We start from the raw sequence: 26224 nt of genomic DNA on the forward strand, positions 1-26224 counted from the left end.
TCTTTTACTTGTAAGATTTTTTATTTTCTTTTTTTGAAAGAAAAAAGAAAATACTTTTTTATTTATAATGATTTTATTTTTATTGAATTTGTTAGGTTAAAGTCTTTATTTTGAAAGTGCTACACAACAAAAATATTATTATTATTTTTTTAATACGTCAAAGATCAAAGTCTCTTCTTTATTGCTTTAAATGATAATGAAATTCATTGTTTAGCATTTGAAAATCATTAGAATTCCAAGTGTGACATTGAAAAGATATGGAAAGAACAAGCAACATATAAATATAATGACTAGAATAACTCATTCCATTACATTAGGCTTACACAAATTATTAATGATTAATAGTTTTGAAAGTATTATTTAATTTTTAATTATTATAGTGAATTTCACAAGTTAATTTTATCACGCTTTGTTTTTGTTTTTCATAATGCATTATTTGATTTGACGTTAGGTTAAAATGTAGTTTCAAATTCACTCTTTACACTAAATTAATATTGTGAATATTCCTCTGTTGTGAAATCATAAATCTGAAACCATATGATTTCAACTAAAATACTCCGAATGAAATTTTGGGTGAATTTTTATTTTCAAATACTTATCTAATCCAAACATAATGTTAAGAAAAAATCTACAATTTCAATTTCTAATAACAAACCAACTACCGTTGTCTCCTTCACGACTACTGATTTCCACTCTTTCAGCAGGCACAAGATGTCCTCATGTACAACCTGGAGACACGCACGGATGCTGTTTCGAAATTCTCCGACCTAATTTCCATGAATTGATCAGCAATGCCAGTAAAGCTGCCTCTTCTGCTCATTCCATTTCCTTCTAATGGTTTATACAATTCATTTCCTATGCATGCATAGATAGCAGATGGGTAGCTAAGAAGTGAATCAAAATGCCTAATACTCGAGCGCTTCCGTGGACAATTATTCTACAATTAACCTTTGGCAATCACTCGGAGTTTAGCACTTCTACTCCTCCGATTCAACCTTTCTTCCTCTTCTGATGGTGTTATCGGTCTCTTTGTGAGGATTGTTCCATTGCGGCCATGTACTGTTGACCTAATCCATGTTTCTTTTTTATCACTCTCATCTTCAATCTTTTGTAAGTCTTTTTCGTCTCTCCCTTGTACGTTTGCATTCTCTCTATCAGTTTCAATGATCTTAAGAAATGTTTGTTTCACAATTCTATCTTCCAAACTGTGGAAAGAGATGACAGCAAGCCTTCCCCCAGGCGCAAGGCACTCAAAACAAGCATTAAGGGATTTCTCCAGAGTGTTGAGTTCATCGTTAACAGCTATCCTCAGAGCCTGAAACACTCGTGTTGCCATCTTTATCCAGCCTTGTCTCCCCCCTGTAGAAGTTCAATAAAAATTTTATTTATTCAGAAAGCTATTGCACTAATCAATTTTTCAATTCATCACCTTATCATTACAAATAAGTATTCTATGTAATATTAACCCCCTTAAAAAAAAAAAAAAAAAAACCCCTTCATACAGAGAGTTTGAACTAGGGATAATGAAAAGTATAAACTTGTTTAACCATGTTGTACAAACTACAAAGGTTTGAGAAATAGAGAAAATCAAAAACCAAGAAACAGATTTAGGAAGTTGTACCTCTCATCCCGTAAGTTAAACTACGAATGAGATCTACAAGATCACCAGTGGAATGCAAACCACCACGTAAACGAGCCTGAACAATCTTCTTCTGCAACAAATGCCAATTGCTTTCTTCCCCATAATCCCGTAGAACTCTGCCCACCTCTGTATCGAGCCAGGAATTTAATATGTCTTCTGCTTTCAGACTCGCCTGTCATATGCCTGTTCCAGTCAGTTAAATTAATAGAAATTATTCATTACGAAACAATCAAAATTAAGATCAATAAGAATTTAAGGGAAGAGAAAGTAAATTTAGGGTCCTTGAATATCAGTTGATCACCAGCTTCCGTCCCTCTGCTAACCATTATAAGAAATTACAAAGAAAATATATAAATCACAATGTAAATGATAAACTACAAGGAAACAAATTGCCTAAACCATGCATGGAGAATTTGACAACTTAATTTATTCAACAATCATATTTTGGGAAAAAGAATCAAACACCAGTGGAAAAGTGGGAAAAGAATCAAGAATATCACCAATGAGATTTTCTCACCAGTTAAATTATGGCATACATCCGTAAGGTTTTCCTTCAGATATGGAGCACTAAGAAAGCTCATTATAATTTACATATCTAGCCGTACATTCTTAACAATTCTTTATTTTTTCTCTTCCCTGACAACTTTTTTCACCAATATCTCTTGTTAGATTTGTCTCCATTTTCAGCATGAATAACAATAGGTGAAGTTTACAACTAGGGTTAAATGAAATGTTATGCCCTACTAAACAGATTGGTAAATTCCGCACTTTCAAATAAGACATTGTTGACAATAATAAACACAACTCTCTGTCGAAAAGGTGAAATCATTATGGTGATAAAATGTGGTTTAAAAATAACTAATGTAAATTATAGGGACACGTATTAATTGTTCAAGAGTTTTATAGCAGCAGATACCTGAGGGTCCATCCGCATGTCAAGGGGTCCATTAGCAAGAACGCTGAACCCTCTTTCAGGATTGTTCACCTGCAAACAAAAAGGGTAAAGTTTTAGGCACTGAAGAGTAAAATATGGTGTATAACTCAAATGGGGGAAGATATGGTTTTCAGTTCTCATCAGAAACAGAGAAAGAGTAAAAAGACCTGCATGGATGACATTCCAAGGTCCATCAAGATAGCATCAACTCCAGAATGCAAAAGACTTGGATCAACCTCCGCCAATACAGACTTTATGTGCTTGAAATTTCTCAGAAATGTGTGTGCTTTCAAGTTAGAATGAGAATGCAGTAAAGTATCAATGCAAGCTCGAGCCTTGGCATGTGCAACTGTATCAACATCCATCCCTACATAATTTTCCAGTTCAGGATGGGCCTGGATTATCTGTTAAACAATATTTGAACATTACAAAAATAAATAAATAAATAAATAAACAAACAAGGTATTAATATCAGTTACTCAAAATGAAGGAAGGAAATATACTGACGGCGGAGGTATGGCCGGCGGCGCCAAGAGTACAATCGACAAAAGAGCGAAGATTCAATGAAGAGAAGACGTCAACAACTTCACCAAGCATAACAGGGATATGATTTCCATTATTGTGAAAATCAAATGAAGAAGAAGAACCAAATTCTTTATCAGAACGAGTTCTTCTCTTCTCCTTTTCCCTCCTTACCGCTATTAACTCTGCTTTCTTCTTCTCCTCACTCTTCTTACTCTTCTTCTTCTTGTTGCTAATAGAATTAGCAGTAGAGGTGGCTGTGGTTCTCTCTGCTCTGGTGGCAAAGCAAACGGGAGGTGAAAAAAGAGCTCTAGATGAAAGCGGAAGATGTAAAAAACACCGCACCATTTGCTTCGCCATTGGCAGCTCTACCTCTGCTGTTATGGGTTCCGCTACCTATCTACCCATCCTTCGTTCCCAATTCGCGAAATTGCGATATTTAATTAAACTGAACTTTAAACAGCCCTAAAATTTGGGCTTCCAGTGTTTAAATTGGGCCTTTTTAGAGGGCCATCTCCTAGGCCCAAGGATTTCACCATAAAAAGAAGGCCCATCTCCAACATTGTTAGAGATTTTGGCCTATATTTTCTAGAGCAAATAAAAGAATTTTCATACGTTATTTAAATTAATTACTGAATTTTCATACAAATAAAAGAATCTTTGTATTTAAAAAAAAATACAATGATTATAATTTTCTTAAAAGAGAAATTAAATTATTGTGCAAATAAAATAGGGTGAGTACATTTTTATAAAACAGAAAATATACTATTTATTTTAAATTAAAATAGGTTTCAATAATGTGACAAATTAAAATTAAAGCATATTGAAATTCTGAGTAACAACATCAACAATTTTACTAAAAATTAATTACACTATAAAATTTAATAAACATAAAAAAATATAATTAAACTAATTTTTCAAATTTTAAAATTATTCAAAGTAAAGCAAAATTATGATAGATTTTGACAAATGACTTGGTGTGGATTGATGGTGGTAGTTAACGAACATTGGAGGATGAATTTAATTTATTGGGCGATGAAGAGGCTGGGGAAGGTGATGATGGGTCCCCATTTTATCCTAAATGGTCCCCATTTTATCCTAAATCTCACAGTCACACACAGCCTGTCTTCCTCATCCCTTCTTTATAATATAAATTCAATTTGATCATACTTTACCTAGTGGCCATTGTCGATTGTCTGCGTCACTGAAGCCTCCTTTTCTTTCCTTTTGACCATCTGCTTTTTTTATCAGTCCTCTCTCTCTCTCTCTCTCTCTCTCTCGACTTTACCTGGTCCACGGCCTTTAATCATTTCATTTCTCTTCTTCTTGTTTCTTAATTTCCTGTTTCTCCATCGTAGAATTTCAACAGTAATGAATAATCATCATCAGCCCTCGCCGCCAGCAGGAGAGCCAAGGATGGAAGAGCGGCCTCCATCGCCACCGCCATCCTTCACAGTTTTTCCTAAAACAGAGAATAACGGTTTTCTTGGAAAACATCGAATGGCTGCTGCTATTTCACATCTCCAAAACCAAATTATTTTCCTTCAGGTTCTACTCCTTTAATTTCTTTTTCTTTTCTTAATAAACAATATCTAAAATTATTTAAACAATTTCTATTTTTGTTTACTTTTAATTATGTAGGAGGAGCTGGACCAACTTGAAACACTAGGTGAATCCTCCATTGTTTGTAAAGAGTAAGCAATTACTAATTAAGCTCTTTACTTTTTTTTTTTTTTTTTTTCCTTTTGGTGAATTGTGAAATTAAAATGTTAATTTTAATTGCAGACTGATTTCAAGTGTTGAATCCATTCCAGATCCCTTGCTTCCACTGTAAGCTTTCTGCGTAATTAATTAATCACAATTTAATTAATTTTGCATTACATATAATTACGAGTATTTCGTTTTTGTTTTTCAGGAGCAGAGGAACGACGGATATCAGCTGGGATCGGTGGTTCCGAGGAGGTCAAAACGTCAGAAAACGGTGGATCTAATCTAATTAGTCTAACAATCTCTGTTTTTTTTTTTTTTTTTTTTTTTTTTTTTGGGAGGGAAAGAAAGTCATCGGATGTTATCAATTTATCATTCATCATCTTATTATCTTGATATGTCTAATCTATGAGATTCTGTTACTATTATCTCTTTCATTCCATTGAAATAAAATCATGTGCAAATCCCAAGGCTTTTTGCAAAAAATTTGCCACATCATTTTTTTTTTTTTTTTTTAACTTACCATGACTGTTATATTCGAATCAGCTTCCAGATTGGCGAAATTAGTTGTTAGAAGTACTTTATATGTTTTGCTCATAATCCATACTTTCAAATCTCTGAACAAATGTTTCAAAACACCGAATAAATATTGCATTACTAAATACTATAAATAATAGAAATGACAATTTAGATCAAAGGCTAACTATATTAAAAATTGTTGTACGATCATGGTCTGAAAGTCTGCACAAATTGAAGTTGGCAGGCCAGACATGAACATGTTTAGCTTGCATCTGTTTCTTGTTAAAAGACAAGATGCATTAAGATCGACTAACATTGCCACGCCCAGCAGCGTGAGCTTCTTGTTAAGTCGAACATCACACTCTCATTTGTAGTGGTTGGGTTGCAACCATGAAGATAGACTACCATTCTACAAGGGAGGAACTTAATTTTGGGGCAAACATTATGGAGGGAGCCAATGGCTGAGGTGCAGCTTTGAATTCGTTTGAATAGAATATTTAATCTCAATTAATAATATATAAATTGATTCAAAAGGTTCCTTAAACTCTCAGATTATATACAGAAGATACAAAAATTGGAATTTATTTACTATAGCATAGGATTAATGTGGAATATATAATATATGAAGGCTTTGCTATGAGAGGTCGCAGGTTCAATTTTCGATAATATAGGTTTATTCTGTTTTTGTATTGCCGCGCATTTTGTACTCTTTTTTTTTAGACGACATTTTGTATTGTCATACTCAATTATTACTAATACTTTATGATATAAATTTAGCACGATATCGCTAAAATCATGGATGTACATGCGTCCATTTGATTTGATTAAAAAATTATATTTAATCAAATTTATAATTTTGATTTACAAAGAATTTAAAATCAAATTGAATTATAGAAAGTATTAAAATCCATAAATATTTTTTATCTGATTTGACCTATGTTACAGTAATTATTAATCATTTGCTATAGTAATCAAAAAACGGTTTCATTTTAAAATTAGTCTTTTGAGATAAATTGAAATTTTTGTAATCTCATGCACATCGCTAGGTAATTGTGTGTGCAAATACACTTGCTTAGAATGTTAGTATTTGATTAAAAAAAATTAGATAGTGAAATTAAAATTTTGAAAAATTAAATACACTACAAATATAATTATTCAAAAAAAGAATAATTTAACAATAAAATAAAAATTCAAGATAAGTGACTAAAATTCCAACCTTGTATACGGTCCTCGACAAAGAAAAGAAATCTCTGGTCAAAATTTTCGCTGGAAAAAATGCAAGATAATTTTAAGTTGCTGCTCACTAAGGAATTATTTAGTTCAAAATGATCTTTTTTTTTTTTTTTGGAAGCATACTTTTTCAAAAGTATATTTCTATGGAAATTATTTTTTAAAAAATATAATTTGAACATGTTTAGTATGCAAATGAACTCTTTAAAAAGTAAAATACTCTCAAATTATAAAAAACAACTGTAAAGGAACTGTGTAAAGGAAGTTAAATAATCTATTTTTGGGACAATAGAATTGATAATACGAATAGACTTTATGCATCTTTTAAAAAGTTACACTTCTTAATTTACTTTTCCCCAATCAAACATCTCCTAAATTCATTATTCATAAAAAAACACTTATAGAGAGTGAAAGTTGTAAAACCTAAAACAAGAACGGGCTCATTTTAGCTTGGACAAATCCAAGAAATGATCAAGATAGTAAAAGGTTAAACAGAATATTGCTTATGTTGTTCTATAGCTAGGCTGATACCATCTCCTAATAAAAATTAAAAACACAGTTGGAAAATTTATAACAAACTTGCTAAAAGTAGAAGGAAATGTAGAACACAGTTCAAACCATAATCCCATAACCTTCTACTACTTAAGTCTTAATAGACAAAATAATAATAATAATAATAATAACAATAATAACAATAATAATAATAATAACGTAAAGGGTAATGTGTAAGATTAACCTTTCCATCTTCCGAATTCTGCTAATAAAAAGGCTTCATGTTTGGGTAGCCACGAATTCTTGTGGTAATAGTAATTCTTTGTAAGTCTCTTTCTCTCTCCTTTTCTTTTGTCTTTCTCATGGTGAATGGATCATCCTGAGATTTTTGGCATACCAACAGGTGCTCCCATTTCTGATAAGAAGAAGAAAAAATTAAGCTTGAACTCTTTCTATAAACTTTACATATCAACAATTTTAAAATGGCGTCATTTAAAGAAATCATGTTCAAATTCTCAATCTTCATGCCAAGCCGCACAACCTGAAGCAAAATCTCAAGTTTCTCAGGTATTTATATTTTTCCCAATCCACTCTTTTAATTACATAACGGAAGACTTTGGTGCAATGCTAAAGTCGCTCCATTTGTAATTTGGAGGTCATGGGGAAACAACCTCTTTGCAAAAGTAGGGAGAAGGCTACATACATTAACCTTTCTCAGAGCACACAAACGTGAAATGCTTCTTGCATGGGTCATATTTATATTCTCTTAATTACATCATAAAATAAAATATGACCAATGATAAATTTGACTTGTGTCTCTTAAATTTTGGAAAACCATCATGACCATACATACACATGTAAAAGCGTAAGGCATGATATTTTTTCTGGGTTCAATCATGACCTACATTCTCATAATTCATTTTGATAAGAGACATAATTATTATTAAAATATGAAAGTGTAGTGATTAGATCCTTGCAAAGTTCAAGGAGCCATAAGAATAATCATGTTGGGGGTCAAATTTATGCCTTAGGCCAATAAAATATCCTAAAGCATTGATATCCTCTTCCATATTTCAAGCGTAATCATCATGTTCCACATATGCAGGAACAGGACACTGGGGAAGAAACAGGAAAGCCAAAAATGAATGGAGTCCACAGTTATAGATACAATTCTGATAGCATGCAAAGCAATGGTCCTGTAAGCCCTAGACACATTTACAGGAGTAAAACCGTGGATAGTTATTGTTTTCCACGTTTTTCTGCTTCCCTATCAAGAAATGGGAGCCGTAGGAGTCCCTCTCCAACACCATCATTTATGTCTAGAACTAGAAGCGCGAGCAAGGCGAACAACGAATCAAATTATGGGTTTACCTCATCTCTTTCAAGAAATGCAAGCGGCAGGAGCACCGCTCCTATTATGTTTTCAAATTCAACAGGGATGATAAAACCTCAAGCTGTTCAAAAGAATCTCGAGTGCACGCTAGAGGAGTTGTGTTATGGATGCATGAAGAAGATTAAGGTTACAAGAGAAGTTCTTACATGCACAGGGTTTGTTTCTAATCTTTCATGTGCTCTATCGGATATTGGCTTTTAAGATATCATTTATTTTGAATCATTTATGTCAAAAACATTCTTCTGAAAAGCCTATCCTGTCTTTGGTTTTTGACAGGAAAGCAGTTCAACAAGAGGAAATACTGACAATAGATGTGAAGCCAGGATGGAAAGAAGGAACAACTATAACATTTGAAGGAATGGGAAATGAAAGACCCGGCTGTTGCCCAGCAGATATAACTTTTGTGATTGCTGAGAAACAGCATCCTCTGTTTCGTAGAGAAGGAGATGATTTGGAGATTGCAGTTGAAATCCCCTTAGTACAGGCTCTAACAGGCTGTGAAATTTTAATCCCTTTGTTAGGCGGAGAAAACATGACTCTGATGATCAATGATATTATTTACCCTGGCTATGAGAAAATTATCAGAGAACAAGGTATGCCAAACACAAGAGAGCAAGGAAAGAGAGGAAATTTGAAAGTCATATTCCTAGTTGATTTCCCAGAACAACTTACAGACAAACAGCGATCTGATATTCTTAGTATTTTAGAGGACTCTTGTTGAATTGTTCAGTTTTCTTGAGCTAAAGATTTCATTTCCTCTGTTTTGTGGTTTCAGTTCTTTTTCATGGCACCAATACGCTAAAACCCAAAACATCCTCGAAAAATATGCTTAGAACTTCTACAACTGGTCATCTAACACCTAATCTAACAAAAGCTGGTTGAGAAATAATTGGGCTTAACTCGTATGAAAAATGCTTGAATACTAGAATTAGATGCAGAATATTAATGGCATCTGATATTCATAAATCACAAGTACCTCGTCTCTGAGTTTCCATCAAATTCAATATCAGAACTTTCTGGTATAATTCTATACAGAGCAGACAAACCAAATAAACAAATTAAGAAATTCAAAGCTCAGTTATGTAAAATTGCATGTAAATAATAATTATTATTTACATTAAAATTGGTAATTGGTAGAGCATATGTAGAGATGAAAGGTAAGATGATTAAGTAGAGAATGAATCCACACCCCACAGCATATCTAAATAATTTCACATATCTAAGTAAAAACATCACACTTTTGGTATTAACAATTAAGCTAAATAATGATTAAGTACCGGACATCAACTGTAGCAAGTAGCAACCAACCCATGAATACTGTTGCTATTTAAATTGTAAAAGGGAAAAAATAATTTACAAAGTCCGAGTACCTTAAACTTATATTATGGACGACCCTTCTTAAGCCTTACCCCAGCCAAATAGAGCACGGATTATATCCCAAATACCGCCACCAAGTAAAACCTTCAGCAACCTGATCTTTCCACTAGAATATGGCGGATACCTAACAGGTGCATCGCCAGCAAAACCTCGATATAAGACTGCCTTCTTATGGCTAAAAGTATCAAAAGAAAATTTGCCATGGTATGCACCCGTTCCACTCTCCCCAACACCACCAAATGGTAGAGTAGGAACTGCAAGCTGCAACATCAAGTACAAATTATGACATAAAGTACAAATTATCTTTTAGATATTAACTAGTATCCAGTTTTATGATATTAAATCTGAAAATACCCCGATACATGCCAGTGATATGAGAATGAATTGCAAATGTTTGTTGATTCTCAACAAGGGAATGCCCATATAGGATCAAAGAAGTATGTTGGGTCAAACTTGGAAGGAAGCAGAAACATATGCAACTAAAGCAGAAATCAAAGTTCATATCAGCCAACATGAAGTGCCTGAATCCACAAAAAAATTTTCAAGTGCTGTTGACTTCCACAACGCTATGCAATACCGACTCACATTAAAAAGAAAAAAGGCAACTAGCTCGTGCCTTTAATTTGCAGGAATAATACAAGCAAGCAGTACTATCATTGCAAATGACTACTATGTTAGAATTAAAGATGAGATATACAATAGTATATTCTTTCCCTTTGCAGAAGGTGTACACTTGCCCCAGTTAGTGCTCTTGCATTATTTTGACTGGCTAGTTTCAAGAGTGAGGAGCCCAGTCAAAGTTTTATTACCATGACATCAAAGTAAAATGCAATGATGGATTGCTTCCTGATATTACAATAATATCTAGCCAAAAGAATTTCCAAACTAAGAACAACATTTGGTACAGGTAATCCATTGACCCCCCAAATCAAAGATGTAGCTGATACACCTGAGAATGGCCATTCAATGCATGTATGATAACTCAAACAGCACTTAATGATATTCAGAAACATATGCAAAATGGTATATGCGCCATTGCAACTCGTGTGCCAGATGCACTGAATGGTTATGTTATCATAGAGATGTACTTGGGTGCCATAAGAATATGTAGGTATGTAAATTATGCATGCATATACATATATGTAACTATCTTCTACAAGATCCAGAAATAATAATTACATGGACAGCAGTGTCATTGACAACTACACCCCCGGCAGAGACAGAAATCACAAACTGTTGCTTGAGTTTTTTGTTATTGGTGAATAAATAAGCTGCAAGTGGCTTTGTTCCGGAGTTTATCAAATCAAAACTCTCTTCAATTTTGTCAACCTGTTTCAAACCGAAAAGAATATGAATATATATAAATTAAATAATAACCATTTCATGTAAAATAAGTGAAAGACAATAGACTTAAGATTCTTATAATTTAGATAATCATCGCTTCCAAGAAACTGCAATGATTAATCCCTGTTTTCATTCACAAGCCCAAGCAGAAGAAAATTACTGAAATGGAGTGTGATTTCCTAATATAGCTCATTTCCGGCAAAAACAAATATCCTGCTTTTCCATTGTGGTGAGAAGTACTATTTCGCATGTATAGGTCATGGTTTTTCCCCAAATGTGAAACACATCGCACTAATATTCTAGTGGAATATGGATTTAAATAACTTTTCCTCTGTGATTAAAAAAAAAGGCAGTATTTCTTGGCTTTTACCATGACAATAGGAAGCAAAGGACCAAATATTTCCTCCTTCATTATCAGAGAGTTCTGTGGGACGTCCAACAAGAGAGTGGGAGCAATTTTCCTGCCATTCAGAGGAACAAGCATTTATAAGTGAGAAGCTCTTTGCTCCTAAGCAAACTATGAACCAAGAAAACAATGAGCAGACACTCAGCAGAACTCACAGGTTTACTTCGTCTCTTTCACCTCCATGGACAATCTTACCAGAAACCTTATCCTCATCCAGTAGCTTAGTCAAACGAGAAAAATGGTTGAAATTCACAATTCTGGACAAGTCTTTTGATTCCAATGGGTTCTTTCCATAAAACCTCTCTAGTTCTTTTTTAAATGACTCCACCTGAATGAAGAAAAAAAATAGATAGATAGAAGTTCAAAAAAGAAAAAGAATAAGAACAGAAATTCAAATGACACTAAATATTACCAGCTTCGTAGCATAATCTTTCGTTGTAATCATGTAATCAGGAGAAATACAAGCTTGTCCATTATTACAACCCCACTTGCCTGCAATTATTCGCCTAGTTGTTACCTTGGAGATGAAGACAAATGTGTCAGTGGACATGAAACTTAATTATGGTACCATATTTAACAAAATGTAATTAAAAAAAAAAAAAAGCAGTTTGTTCAGAAAAGCAAATGCATACACAAGCGCACACAAGAAAAGAATTTTAACTTGTAAATTGATGCCTTCATCAACTATGACTGGACATTTTCCTCCAAGCTCCAAATGAACAGGAGTCAGGTGCTTGGCAGCAGCAGCCATCACAAAACGTCCCACTCTTCCATTCCCTGCAAATTTAAGGATGAATTATTGATTTATACAATGGCTTATTAAACCTAGGGCAAAAACAAAAGAACAGCATTCAAGGTCAAATTTTAAAGCATCAGTTCAGTTTTCCTCTTAGCTACAAGGTTTACTTCAACAAAATAACTTAAAATATCAAATATTTAAACAACATTTAAGTTGTCCTGAAAATTTAGTATTTTCCAATATAATACACCAAAAGATAATTGAAGCTGATTTCAATACTATAACCAAATAGCAGAGCCATAGGCAAGACACTTTGCACAAAATAAAAGAAGTGATAATCCTAAGTCCTAATAAATTTCCTCATGTTAAGGCCCCAATCTGTTAGTCTCCAAAATCACTTCCACCCAAATCCTGCCTGTCTGAGTGCAACAATCTAAATAACGAACTACCCTCACCTATAAATTACAGAAACTTAAGTTGATCATGCAACATTAAAACCCGTTCCTCCCCAGTGCCCACAAGCCATAGAAAACTTCTCATATAGCCTCCGATTACTCCCTGCTTTGAGAGGCAGTAAAGAAGATTGACATGCACAAATGCTTACAAGAAGAAGGTAACTTTTTTTACTACAGGAACTCAGTGAAGGGGAGGGACGTGGGACACTAAGCCCGCCAGAATGGTATCTGGGATGCAGGGGCAGCACCTACTGGGATGTAAGTATGTATTTCCTATTTGTACAAGTATTTTGGATCTTGATGTCCATAAATAGGGATGTATTACTCTTCTTTGTAATATTGAAAAAATAGATGCAGTCATGGATGTAAGTGAAACTTGCAAACCGTATACAATACTTGTGTTTGTTTTTCTCTTCTTTTTCTAATTTAACTTTTCGTTTGCCAACCTTCTCCTGCTATGCCTGATTTCTTATTCAATCTTCACCAATGTTAACCTGCTAGACTTCCATCTGATTATCGACAATCTCATGTAAGTTTTGATTTTTTTTTTTTTATGAGATCTTCACTCAATTCAAATATCATTATTGCAAAACTAAAGCGCTAGATGTCTGTAGTACTTCAAACTAAATGGATAACTGGAAATTTTTCAAATATTTATCAAGACTGAAAAATCCATTTACCCCTTGCTTGACATTTAACAAGTGTTGCCTGCATCATTTTAGAAGAGCAGTATATAATTTGCACTATAGAAATCTACCATTGACTGTCAAAGAAAAGGGAAGAGAAATAAATGAATTGACCTGTGTATAATATTTTGTCCCACTTTTGCTCCAGCAGGGCAGTTGTTTCAGCTACGGCCCCTTCAATAACCCTTATGGAAGAGCTATCCAAATATTTTGTGGCTAGTTTTAGAAGCAATGAAGATGAGGCTGGAGAGACTTCTGAGGGTTTTAAGACCACTGCATTGCCAGCTGCGATAGCTCCAATGACTGGATCAAGAGACAACACTAGAGAAGAGACAGGAGAATTTGATTTCAATATTATAAATTTTAACAGAAAACATAAGATAGGGGGAAATAACACATCGAATTGCAACAAAAACGTACAAAAAGGGTAATTCCATGCTGAAATTATCAATACAACACCCAATGGTTCTGATACTATTTCAGCTGATGAAGGAAAAGTAGTCAATGAGGTCCTCACCTACAATAAAATGATATTTTGATTGAAATCAAGCCAATGACCATAAAAACAATAATGTAGAGCAAGTAAAACTAGTGGCGAAGTTCTTTAAAGAGATGGGGCAAGAGGGAATGGGGAAAATCTCTACCTTTTCGGGCTTAATCCAATGTTTCAGTTCCTTAAGTGCCAGTTTGCATGAGTTCTTGAGCAAAGCTATCTGCACAACAGAAGTTGTTCCCATTAACTTGATGAATAAAGTTATAAGTATATCACATATCACTTATAATGCGCAGCAACTTTCACGAGGCAAGTTAGCTCTACTTTATAATTCATAGCTGCTTCCAATATTTCGATTCTGTACACACGCAGATTTTAGCACACCACACGCCCAAACACAGGATCGTACCAATTAAGTTTACCAGAACAAAAAGGGAGTGCAAAATTAGTAACGATCTCTAACAGAAAAACACAAACTGTATCTCCAGGTAAAAATGGCTATGCTAGCAACACCTACTATTACTGGTTCAATGGCTCTGCTAGCAACACCTACTATTATCACGTTAAGAATGTCAGTACGTTCTCCGGCTGAGAATGTTCTGTGGCTTTTGTGTTTTAATTTGGCAACAAAGGAACCTAGAACCAACCTTTACTCTTAGCTGATTGCTACTGTATCAATTAATGGAAACTGAGTTAAATTGCATGTTAAGCGATCTAAGGAAAAGCTACTTTCAAGCAACCCAAAAGCTATCCTCCACAATTAAGGGGAAAAAACTTTAAAAACTAATGAAGTTTCAAACAAATGTTAACAAGTGATTCTGTGTTCATAATAAACGTGAAATAGCTGTTGAAAGAAAGTTGTTCACCAATCCACAGAAATAAACAATTTTCCACAATTTTCAATTCCACATTATCCTTTGATTTTGCACAATAATACAATTTGAAATATCTAGACTCCAGACTTTGGTAATGGTTTTTACCGTCCAGCCATTCTAATAACAAGCATTACAATACATCATTATATTTATTTACCTCCCATTTCGAAAAAATATGCATTGATTATCTGTAAACCAGTTTCAATATTCTAAATTAGTAAGGGCATGGCATTTGCTACTATTTATAATTTTTAATAAACTCCTAAGTTGTGTATCACTGGTTCCCATCTTCAGAAAAACAGAGTTTCAAAGAAATTAACACATTAGCCCAAGAAAAAAAAAAGTTCGGAAAACAAAAATCTTTATGGCCGGAAAAGAAATCGATATTTCTTTCGTTGTTTTACTATATATTGACTAGACCACACGAGTTCGTTCAGTGGAGAAAGCATATTTATCCAGATGCTAACTTAATAAATGCCATTAATGCTGCTCCCAACAGTTTGCAGAAATATTAGACCTGACCCATAGTACACGGAACCCAAATTTTTAAGTCAGAGACATTGGTATTCACATTAAAGTGCGACAAAAAATGGGACCAAAATGTTATGCAATCAAAAAGTAGACGCATTAAATCAAAACCAAGAGAATGTAAAGAAATTGCAGACTGCAGTAACATCAAAATTGGAAATCAATCCAATACCAGGTGCTTGAAAATTCATTATCCTCCTTCTGCAGTCGATTTCAAGTCATCAAACACACCTCAATTTCACCCAAATTAAACAAAAATGGAAAAAAAAAAAAAAAGTCAAATTATATTCACTCTGCAGTGTTCGTTACAAGTCATATTTCACTTTCATATCCACCCACCGGTAGAACTTCAACTTAAATTTCAAAAACATCCAAAGAAGAAGAAGAAACGGATATCCTTATACTGACCTCATAGATAGTTGACTCGAGTTCAGGCTTGGAAAGATCCAGTCTAAGAGCTTCGACGATCTCTTTCTCGTTTTCATCGCACAACTTGAGCATATTTTTCAACTGAGCGACCCTCCACTCATAGCTCCGAGTCTTACCAGAAGCGAAATTGCCGGTAAGCTCTTTGACTAAGTCCCTCGCTGCTTCCGCATCGAACACCACCACTTCCTTCTTCGCGTCCTGGCTTCCAGCCATTATTTCACCAGCTCAAAAAAGAAAAAGAATCAATAGGATCGGTTGATAAGGAAAAGAAGTCTGTGTACAGATAAATACAGCGAGAGAGAAAGAGAGAGAGGACTGAAGCGAATGTTTTTGTTTGTATTAAATACGCCGGCAACGATGACTGGACGTGGTGTTTTGTAGCATATTAAGGAGCTGTTTGGCTCGACGTGTTCTTTATAGGAATTATCAAGAGACGTTGATTTGGATTGATGTTGTGAAATTAGCAAATTAATTAAATTTGATATTCATAATTAACGAGGAATCTATTTTCTCTTAATTATATTTTGAGACAAGCAAAGTTGGGTCTGCATGACATCAAAGAGGTAAATTTTTTATAGGTTTTGAGAATTATTTGATACAGATAGATTTTGTTAAACTGAAATAAAACAAAGGTATTCTAGAAGCCTTACGCTGCTTGTTGTTAGATTTCATCAGGTTTTTACCGTTTGATATCCAAAATATTTGGCGGAGGGACAATAAAGTCAAACAGCATCAAAATATGGGTAAAAAGTAATACCGTCTCTTTGTCAAAATATAATTCATTTTTAAATAATTATTTTATTCAAAATGTAAAGTCATTTGAAGTGTTATAAGGAGTAATAAATGATATTTTTTTTATTTTATCATTATTTATATTAGATATAATAAATATTTTCACAAGTAACTATTGATTGAAATAAAAGATAATTTTACTCTTGAGTTTGTAATCGTCCAATTAATCACTTTCTTAATCTTTGTGTAAAAATTTTAAACGATTTATATTTTGAGAAAAAAAAAAGAGTATATTAGATAAAATAGAAGCACGGTGATTAAGACTATATTTTCTCCATGAGCAATATTTTACAATAAAAATAATCATCAAAATCATAGTGTGCTCACAATATTTAATCACTTCACAGCAAAACCATTAAAAAAATTAAACTTTTGATGTTTCTTTCTGCACTTAGATACGTTGAAGCTCTTTTTCAATACCTTTAATCTATTGACCCAATTAATTTCTCATTAATCTTTACTTTATTCTCTGCATCAAAAAAAATTATTTTCCTTCTTTTTCTTACTAAGAAAAAAAAAAAAAAAAGTTAGACAGAGGTAGAAAAGGGCTTACAAAACGCTAATATGCATGTACATGGCCAGCAAAACGACATCAATGAGCTTAATAAAGCAAATATTCCATAAAATTCTTCCATTTGGCTTACAAAACGATAAATTTTTCAATTTCATAGTTACCTTGTTCTGCTGTGATTTTGCAGAGTTGTTTGAGCATTTTGGGCAAGCAAAATACTTATCCTCTTATATTATTGTTTATTTTTCCTTTGACTTGTACCGTGGAATTGAAAAAATTGGACAGAATGACAATATTATTTAATGGTATTAAATTATAGAAACAAAATAATGTATTTTAAAAAATAAAAAAACAAGATAATTAATTTTGATAAAATATAGGCACAAATTAAATTATAATTTTTTCTTATAAAATTTATTTTTAAAATAGTATAATTTGTACCACATGAATTTTAACAATCAGGCCTTTATCTTTAGTTGAAACTTGAAATCGCTCTTGCGCAATTAAAGATTACTCCTTCCATATCCCTTTGGGGACATCAAATAAAGATTACTCATTACTCCTTGCGTCCCATAATTTTTGTCCTTTTTTTTTTTATTTGTCCCAAATTATTGTCTGTATCTTTTTTTTTTTTTTGAAATGAATAATAATTAGAGTTTACTATTTCGTGAGAACGGAAAATGGAACATTTGGATTTCAAAAATGAGTTATGTATTGATAAAAATATTTAAAGAATTTTAATTTTATTGGTTAAAAATAAAAGTAACTTAATTTTGATTGGTTATATTAATTTCAAATTTAAATTTAAATTCTATTGGATAAAATAAAAAATTTTATTATATTCTAAATAAGGTATATATTAAATATATAAGAATATAATATTTTTTTTGAAGATTTTATTTTTAATGGTTGAGAAACAAATAAAGGTATGTATTAAATATGATAAGAACATAATATTTTTTAAAAAATTTTAATTTTATTGGTTGAGAAACAAATAAAGGTACATATTAAATATGCTAAGAATACGATATGTTTAAGAATTTTAATTTTATTACTTGAAATAATAAAGATAATTTAATTTTAATTAGTTATATCAATTTCTTATTAAAATCAAAAATTCTACTGAATAAAATAAAAAATTATATTATATACTAGATAAGTGTATATATTAAATATAGTAAGAATAAAAGAATTCAATCTTGATAAAATAAAAAATTATATATAATATATTAAATATGAATATTAAATATAGTAAGAATATAAATTTTAAATTTAATTTAATAAAATAAAAAATTACATTGTTAAATATGGTAAAGATATAAGAATTCAATTTAATTTATTGTTAATACTTAATAATTTTAAAAAATTAATTTTTATATAAGAAAAGTTCGGTAAAGATAATTACATTTATTGAATAAAAATAAAATGAAAAGTTATTCCAAATATATTGATATAAGGAATCTAATATTAATTTACTATATTAATATATTAATATAAGATACCTAAGTGTAATTAATATAAATATTTATTGAAATTAATATGTTCCAAAATTCTAAACTATATTATAATCACTATAATTATCAATAGCTACTGTAGTCGGCGTTAACCAGACATGACCATGTGATGTTGACAATTGCGTGCCCGAAGAATTCTTGTACGCTGGAGCCGGTGGCCCTCTTCATCTGGTGGCGTAAAGTTAGGTATTTCTGTTGAGACCGTCAAGAGCGAGCGGTACAACAAACAAGGCGCTGCGATCCGCAGTCTGCGCACTATGGTGCAATATGCACGGCAGTGGCAAGTGTTAAATAATTAAAATATATAACTTCAATGGAAAAGTCTAAACGAAGTATTAGTTTATAAGTATTTGTTTGTAATTTAAAATTCAAATTTTATTTTATTTAATTTTTCATATATCATAAAAATATTTTTTTTGACTAATGTATATCATACAAATATTGAATAAAAATGAAATCAAATATCAGAATTGTTTAATCTTGAGCATAAATCACTTAAGTCAGAAAAAAAAAACTGAAAATATAATACATATTTTTATGCTAATTAATTAAAGTAAGCATTCATTCATGAATTTTTAATTATGAATATGAAATTCCAATATCATGTAATAAAGTTTATTTTTCAGTGTAAACCGTAGAATCAAACTAATCAAATAAAAGACACTAGACCACAATTTGGTTATTGAAAAAAGATATTTAATTTATAAGTTAAAAAAAAAAAAGTTTACAATTCAACCTCAATTTTGATTTTGAGTAATTAAATCAAACTATAAATGGTATTTATCTATACATGTAAATTAAAACTTAAAAATACATATGAATCTATGTTTATTAATAAAAAGATCAAATGTCGCTCGTTATATGATTATTGCAAATATAACTTTAGTTTCATTCATCATTCTTTATTTATTAGTCGTAATTAGTCGCTTCTCTTTTTAATATTTCAAAATTCATGAAATAGAAGTTTCGAAAGATAAAAAAGACGTCCAACAAACCAAAATTATTAATTTATTTTTTGAATTAATATATACTCTCTCCTTCTCATACATTTTATCTTTTTTTTTTTTTTTTACATTCGTCACAAATTATTAGTTTTTAATTATTATTCGTCACAAATTTGATATTACAACTCATAACTTAACATTCTGGCTCTATATTTTCCTTACTGAAAATGTATAAAATTTTGCTAATAAAAGCTGATGTGGCAGAATACAATTGGTTATATAAAATTATTTATTTAAAGGGAGCATAATTTCCATGGAAAATACATTTTCAATATTCCACAAGATCATTATTGGAGGGTGAATAGTTTCACCTTCGGACTACCTGGATAGTGGAGACATCAAATCTAATTTCTCTGCCTGTTTTTGGATGGATCGTTGATTTTCCAAAGAAAGCCAAAGCTACCAACCATAGCACATACAATAGAAAAAAAAGATCACTTTCATGTACCAATACATTTTATCTTATTTTTCTTTTGCATTCGTCACAAATTATTATTCTATTTTCTTTTTTAGAAATAAATGATATTTTAAAATTTATTATTTTACCTTTACTTAATATGCTTTTTTGTCAATAAATATAATAGTCAAATTATTATATTATCATTAATTATATCTTTATATAAACGAAATTAACATATCAATTAATCTTTAACTTTCATTTAATCAAATATTTCAAGAAAAATTTAATATGGATCATTTAATATTTATGAATATTAATAAGGGTATATACTAGAAAAAAATGAAGCGAAAATTATAGTTTAATTATATTACTGAAATTTTCTTAATCTATATACAAGTCAAATTAAGGAAATATTAATTTAGAGTTTGAATTATATTTTATTATCTGTATTTGATATATTATATGTAAACTGCTTAAAAAAATAAAACCAAATAATATTATTTTAATTTAAAAAATTCATAAATCCTGATAATGGTTTAATACGAGATTACGTGCACCCTCAGCATATAGTCTAATAATATATGTGTGATAAGATAATACTAAGAATTTAATTTACATCATTAATGATTACCCACTTGCATGTTTGATGTTGGTGGTGAGTTGTCATGATCCCCTCTTTTAATGGTAATTAATAATTAATGAAATCATTGGATATATATTTATATACATTTAAAAATATTTTTAAATATTAAAATCTCATTTTGTATATCCACCGTTAATCGCTCTTTCATTTTGTATGTTATAGATTTGCATGCCATTTCATATCATGTTTGCAATGCTTTCATAATTTTTTTTTTCATATTATAAGTTTACAAAAATGCTAAAAATGTAGAATTTGGTAAGACTTATAGAAAAAATTATTATAAGAGCATCTTTAACGCTAACATGGATTGTGACGCATATATTATATATAATAGAATGTGTGAATGATAATGTGATTGAATGTTTATTTATAGATGTAGAATTTTAAAAATTTCTCTTCAATTTGCTCATTTTGAATCCTCTTTTATCCTTTTTTTTTTTTATTTTCTTTTTCTGCTGACAATTCAGTATGCAACCAATCACTATGGAATAATAAATGTTTATATTGTTTAATAGACCCTTTAAAAATAAGTGTGGTAAATAACGTTTATTTTTTGTTTTTTTGATACTTCACATACCAAATAGATATTATCATTGAAGAGCAATTTTTTTAAATCTTTCAATTTTTCTGATGTGGCAATTACTACTCTCTGCTCCATAATACACGTCGCATTTAGAATTTCACATTCCTTAAAAAAATCATTAAATGTGTCTAAGTTACAATAAATTATCGAGTAAATTGACTATATTGCGTTAATTTAATATTAATTCTCCAAAAAAAATTAAATTGAAGTAGTAATTATTGGTCATATATGAAGAGTAAACATAAAAAAAAAACATTTATCACTCGTTAAAACAATAAATGTAAAAAAATATTTCAAAACAGATTATTTTCTCATATGTGATAAGCATTATGCATAAAAATAGTAAATAAAAACAATTCAAGTTAGCATTAAATATGCCTTAAAGTGGCATCCTCACAAGAATCCAAATAACAAAAAAGAAGTTAGGGTTAAATTCATTGTATCTAGTCAAATTCAGTATCTATTTCTTTTTCTTTTATTTTTTTAGCCTCTTCAATTCCCTTTTGAATTCTTCTTATTTGTTTTTTTTTTTTTTTTGAAAAATAAATTTTATTTTTATTCTATTTATCTATTTTTTTAATTTATTCTTTTAGTGAAAACTATGTCAATTTATTGAATTTTTTCATCATTTATCTATAACATTTTTTTTCCGAATAATTTAAAATGTTCACAGGTTCAAATTGACATGCATTTCTTTTTCTCACTAAGACCTTCGTAATACCTACTATAGGCGCACACCACACAATCTAACCTCACTTGATTCAAAGCCTAAATGTTAGAGAATTTCTATAACATTGAATTTGATTGTTTGTCTTGATTCATTTAATTAAATTATGAACTCTGAGTGGATTACTTGAATCTATATCTATATTAAATTTAAATAACAAATAAAATTTAATATATTAAATAATTCAAATATCTAATCACCTATATTTTAAAATGTTAACCTTATTACTTATAATCTAATAAAATAACCTGTAAGGAAATAAATTTTTTAATAATATACTAAATACAATTTATGAAATATAATAATAATTTTCATATGTATTTATAAATTATAAGCTATCCAAACAATCCTCGCGAGCCTTTTCACCTGATTTGATAAGAAATTCAATGATGGTGATAAGTATATATACAGTACAATAATAGATTCAAAATTTAAATTCCTTCTCCAATACTTAAAAAAATTAACATTTTTAAATATTTGTGTTTAAATTTTTCAAGCTTTGATCTTAAAAAAAAATTTTGAGTTATTTTTTTGTTAATTCATCCAGTATCTGAATACAATCATTCGATTAAATATGGATTCACGTCGGGTATATTTATAAAGGGACAAAGTGCTTTCTTTGTAGAATATTTAATTATATCTACTCTCTAAAATTTATTTACAACTAAAAATATAACTAGATAATTATGAGTTTTCTTTTTCTTTTTAAGCTATATCTATCAATTAAAATTTATTCCTTCGTCTAAATATATACTTTAATTGGATAATACATGTACATGTACAAATTAATTATTAAACAACTAGATAATTATCACTTAATTTTTTAGTGCAAAATATATTTTTTTTCTTCATTTATCCATATATTTTAATTAGATAACGTCACCTTTTTCCAAATAATTTAAAATTCTCTCGAAGTTTTGAATTGATATCTTGGGTACCACACTATGAAACTTCACTTGATTTAAAGCCTAAAAGGAAACATGAGAAGTTGAATTTGATTGGTTGTTGATCCATCTAATTGAATTATGAACTCTAATTAAAATCTAGGTGGATTAGTTGAATCTATATATTTGAATGTTTGAATTCTTTTTTTTCAATTCATCATTATGATATATTAATTTTCTAAATGTTTACCATAACAACAAAATTTAAAAGTTTTTTTAATTTAATTTAAATAAGAAAACATTTAATACATTAAAAAAATTCAAATACCTAATCACTTATATTTTAAAATATTAACTTAAATCACTCATCATCCACCATAACCGATTAATCGGTGTTCGGATTATGCAGAGGTCATTATAAAGGCAATCCTCTCAACTAAATTTTCTCAATTCACAACACTAGAGTTTAAATCCTGGATGTTACTTAATGGATCCAACAACTCATTCCACTGGAGTAACTAATGGTTGGTTTTTAAAATGTTTACTTTATTACTTATAATCTAATAAAGCAATGTGGAGGAAAAACATATATTTTAATAATGTATGCTAAAAATAATTTATAAATTACAATAACAATAAAACAATTCACGGCCAAACAAATATTTGACATGTATTTATTTATAAATTATAAACTATTAAAACAATCAGCGCAAGGCGTGAGGTTTCACATAATTTAATAAGAAATTCAATGCATAGTGATAAGTACATATCTGATATTATAATAAATTCAGGTTTAAATCATTTTTTCAATATTTTAAAAAATTAATATTTTTAAAAGAATAACTATCTTCATGTTTAAATATTTTTAAGTGTTTTTTTTTTTTTTAAAAAAAACCATCTAGTATCGAAGACACTCATTTGATTAATATGTATTGACGTCGGATATATCCATGAAAGGAAACAAAGTGCCTCTCCTGAATATTTAAAGGAATTTCATAATCAGAGTTCAAACTTGAGACCCTAATTAGGGGGTAGATTAGAAAATTTCGTTAGCAAGGATAATATATAAAGGTAATAATTTATTGGAAAAAATAGTAAAATTTATTTGGAGTAAATTTAAATTAATGTAGGAATATGGATTAAAATGTAAAAAATTCTGAATTGAGATTTAAAAAATCAATGAGTAGGAGCCCACTGTCTTTACCTTAAATCATACCCTACCTCTAAATAAGAAGAGATCCTTGATATTCCATTGAGGGTTGAAGCTATTAGCTAAAATCTTATTAAATATCAACATTCATAATTAACTGTTGTTAGCCACCATCAACTATCAGTTATCTATGAATACATCGATGGAGTTAGGGGTGACCATCGCCCCCAATTTTTTTTTTTTTTAAAAAAAATCACCTATAAACTATTAAAATTTTTTTATTTTATCCATTAAAATAGTAAATTTTTTCAATTTCGAGTCTTTTAACTCTTGAAATTTTTTTAGCCCCTAACTTTAATTTATGATTCTATCACTAAGTTGAAATGAACAATTAAACAAATGATCGCTCAACATTACTTAACATTACTGTTAGTTCAAGTCTAATCAAATTGATAGATCTTTTCAAATATTATTAGCCACCAGCTATCAGCTACCCATCGATGCCAATTACAATTATATTATTATTACTTCACATTATCTTATGAATTAAATAGTTTTTTTGAGATAAACGATATACAAGTACTTTATCGGTTGAAAGAGTTGAAATTATTTTAGGATTTTTTTAGCAAAAACTAATTTACATAAGCAAATTTTAATTTAAATGGATAGAGTTAAGTTGATGGCTAAAATTGGAAATAATCTACTAAATTTTATTATTTTTTATTAAAAATTAAAATTTCATTATAATTTTTTTTTTTGAAAGAGAAAATTTCATTATAATTAAAACATAGGTTAAAATTGATATTTTTAAGTATTTAAGCATGAAAAATAGGTCTCATTTTTTACTGCAGTCCACTGTGGTAAATTGGCAATACCTTCAAAGAGTGTATTTCATGGGGAATGAAAGTATCATTTAGTCAAAACAAGCCCAAGCCCAAGACCAAGCCCAACAACCTACTAAATGAAATTGGCTATGTGATAGCATGGCTTTCTTATGCCAATCTATGAATTGCCTATTTGCATCCATACGTGCAAATAGACCTATTTCTCTCCAATTTGAAGTCTTATTTGAATTTTTTTTTTTTTTTTTTTAAAGAAAGAATGTGGAGAAAATATCAATAAATTAAGTTTTATCTCGCTTATTTAGAAAGAGTAATGCTCCGTTTGGATAAATGAGTTTAAAATATAGAATTTATTTGTAAATAAATTTTCATATTTGGTATTATTAATTTAAAACATGTATTTCAATTGAATTCCACGTAATCATTTATGAAACAAATTCATAAGTAGAAATTTATTTGTTTTTATTTCCTAAAATGTAATTTAAAAATAGATAATAAATATAATTATATTTATGTTATGCTATATAATTTATTTATATTTTATTAAAATAAGTATACAAAATAAAAATAATATTTTTAAAATTATTGCATTTAATTTAGTGATAAATGAATATTTAACTTGAATCTCTCTCATCAATAGTAAAAAATGCTAAAAAATATTAAAAAAAAGAAGAAAATAACAAAATAAAAACACATTTGGAAATTATTTCCCTCTTTATTTTTCTCAAAATTTTTTCTTTCATTTAATATTTTTTCATCCATCCATCTATTTGGCTTAGTCTTCTACCTAGGAAATTCTATTTTTTTTTATATAAAAAAAGTTTAATTTTCCTTTCTATTTCCATGTGAAATGGAATTCTTATAATTTGAGTTGAATGTATGTGAAATTTATGAATTAGTACATTTTATCAAAATTACTATAGTTTTGATAAAAAATGTGTTTGTCTCATATGTGTATTCTCTTAAAAAATAATCTTTATATATGTATTTAGGAGATTAACAAGTCCTTAAAAAAATTACTCTGTATAAATAAATTCCATAAAATTCATAATCTTTATATATGATATAAATAAAAATCTAATTATGATTCTATAGTTTTTAATTTTGTAGATTTGATTATACTCAAATGAAACCAAATCATACTGAATTTTCAAATCAACTATAAACTTATTAAGGGTAAAACTCTTAGAATTAATAAATTTTAAGTAAAAATTATATAGTTAAATTATATCTTTAAAATGAATTTTACAATTAATTCAAACATGAAACTTTATTTATAAATAAAAAATTTTAATATAATTTATTTTCTAAAAAAATAAATTTCATATACTTTTTTTTTTTCAAACACTTTATATTATTATATTTCTTGGGTGGTGCAAAAGAAAGAAACATTAAATTATTTA

The 26224-nt window shown here is 29.7% G+C and overlaps 4 protein-coding genes across 5 annotated transcripts; 2 read left to right on the forward strand and 2 right to left on the reverse strand.

Moving 5' to 3' along the window:
- Window positions 1–553: 553 nt before the first annotated feature.
- LOC105638982 (mraW methylase family protein) lies at window positions 554–3525 on the reverse strand. The gene is made up of 5 exons (XM_012222909.4): window positions 3084–3525; window positions 2744–2980; window positions 2559–2627; window positions 1622–1814; window positions 554–1359 (listed from the first exon to the last, which is right to left on the reverse strand). Exons 1-5 carry the CDS (start codon window positions 3456–3458, stop codon window positions 944–946), a joined length of 1290 nt encoding a protein of 429 aa, XP_012078299.1. The 5' UTR covers window positions 3459–3525; the 3' UTR covers window positions 554–943.
- Window positions 3526–4254: 729 nt separating this feature from the next.
- Window positions 4255–5210, forward strand: LOC105638983 (guanine nucleotide-binding protein subunit gamma 2). Its single transcript, XM_012222911.4, has 4 exons — window positions 4255–4646; window positions 4740–4792; window positions 4884–4928; window positions 5014–5210. Exons 1-4 carry the CDS (start codon window positions 4470–4472, stop codon window positions 5087–5089), a joined length of 351 nt encoding a protein of 116 aa, XP_012078301.1. The 5' UTR covers window positions 4255–4469; the 3' UTR covers window positions 5090–5210.
- A 2188-nt stretch (window positions 5211–7398) lies between these two features.
- Window positions 7399–9213, forward strand: LOC105639041 (uncharacterized). The gene is made up of 3 exons (XM_012222977.3): window positions 7399–7613; window positions 8152–8594; window positions 8716–9213. Exons 1-3 carry the CDS (start codon window positions 7416–7418, stop codon window positions 9158–9160), a joined length of 1086 nt encoding a protein of 361 aa, XP_012078367.1. The 5' UTR covers window positions 7399–7415; the 3' UTR covers window positions 9161–9213.
- Window positions 9214–9659: 446 nt separating this feature from the next.
- ALDH3H1 (aldehyde dehydrogenase 3H1) lies at window positions 9660–16152 on the reverse strand. 2 transcript variants are annotated; one of them, XM_012222912.3, is made up of 10 exons: window positions 15751–16152; window positions 14091–14159; window positions 13867–13963; window positions 13561–13767; window positions 12228–12343; window positions 11979–12083; window positions 11722–11894; window positions 11531–11621; window positions 10996–11145; window positions 9660–10077 (listed from the first exon to the last, which is right to left on the reverse strand). In XM_012222912.3, the coding sequence occupies exons 1-10, from the start codon at window positions 15982–15984 to the stop codon at window positions 9838–9840; spliced, it is 1482 nt and encodes a 493-aa protein (XP_012078302.1). In that variant the 5' UTR covers window positions 15985–16152; the 3' UTR covers window positions 9660–9837. The 2 variants fall into 2 exon arrangements, with proteins under 2 accessions (XP_012078302.1, XP_089582079.1); XM_089725953.1 differs by lacking the exons at window positions 11979–12083; window positions 12228–12343; window positions 13561–13767; ... (1 more) ...; window positions 14091–14159; window positions 15751–16152 and having other exon boundaries at window positions 11722–11910.
- Between the last annotated feature and the right edge of the window lie 10072 nt (window positions 16153–26224).

The sequence above is a fragment of the Jatropha curcas genome, chromosome 9 (genome assembly GCF_041381405.1).
Source record: "Jatropha curcas cultivar XTBG-Jc1 chromosome 9, XTBG_Jcur_1.0, whole genome shotgun sequence".
In the NCBI taxonomy this organism is placed as follows: Eukaryota; Viridiplantae; Streptophyta; class Magnoliopsida; order Malpighiales; family Euphorbiaceae; genus Jatropha; species Jatropha curcas.

What these genes read in the sequence shown, in the direction of transcription:
- LOC105639041 (XM_012222977.3), top strand. Translation starts at nt 7,416, where the DNA reads ATGGATCATCCTGAGATTTTTGGCATACCAACAGGTGCTCCCATTTCT. An exon ending in CAAAATCTCAAGTTTCTCAG is followed by an intron (nt 7,614 to 8,151) that starts GTATTTATATTT and finishes CCACATATGCAG; the next exon opens with GAACAGGACACTGGGGAAGA. An exon ending in GAAGTTCTTACATGCACAGG is followed by an intron (nt 8,595 to 8,715) that starts GTTTGTTTCTAA and finishes GGTTTTTGACAG; the next exon opens with GAAAGCAGTTCAACAAGAGG.
- LOC105638983 (XM_012222911.4), top strand. Translation starts at nt 4,470, where the DNA reads ATGAATAATCATCATCAGCCCTCGCCGCCAGCAGGAGAGCCAAGGATG. An exon ending in TCCTCCATTGTTTGTAAAGA is followed by an intron (nt 4,793 to 4,883) that starts GTAAGCAATTAC and finishes TTTTAATTGCAG; the next exon opens with ACTGATTTCAAGTGTTGAAT. An exon ending in CCAGATCCCTTGCTTCCACT is followed by an intron (nt 4,929 to 5,013) that starts GTAAGCTTTCTG and finishes TTTGTTTTTCAG; the next exon opens with GAGCAGAGGAACGACGGATA.
- ALDH3H1 (XM_012222912.3), bottom strand. Translation starts at nt 15,984, where the DNA reads ATGGCTGGAAGCCAGGACGCGAAGAAGGAAGTGGTGGTGTTCGATGCG. An exon ending in AGCATGGAATTACCCTTTTT is followed by an intron (nt 13,768 to 13,866) that starts GTACGTTTTTGT and finishes TCTCTTCTCTAG; the next exon opens with TGTTGTCTCTTGATCCAGTC. An exon ending in ATGAAGGCATCAATTTACAA is followed by an intron (nt 12,084 to 12,227) that starts GTTAAAATTCTT and finishes TTCATCTCCAAG; the next exon opens with GTAACAACTAGGCGAATAAT.
- LOC105638982 (XM_012222909.4), bottom strand. Translation starts at nt 3,458, where the DNA reads ATGGCGAAGCAAATGGTGCGGTGTTTTTTACATCTTCCGCTTTCATCT. An exon ending in TTGGAATGTCATCCATGCAG is followed by an intron (nt 2,628 to 2,743) that starts GTCTTTTTACTC and finishes TTTTGTTTGCAG; the next exon opens with GTGAACAATCCTGAAAGAGG. An exon ending in TTTAACTTACGGGATGAGAG is followed by an intron (nt 1,360 to 1,621) that starts GTACAACTTCCT and finishes GAACTTCTACAG; the next exon opens with GGGGGAGACAAGGCTGGATA.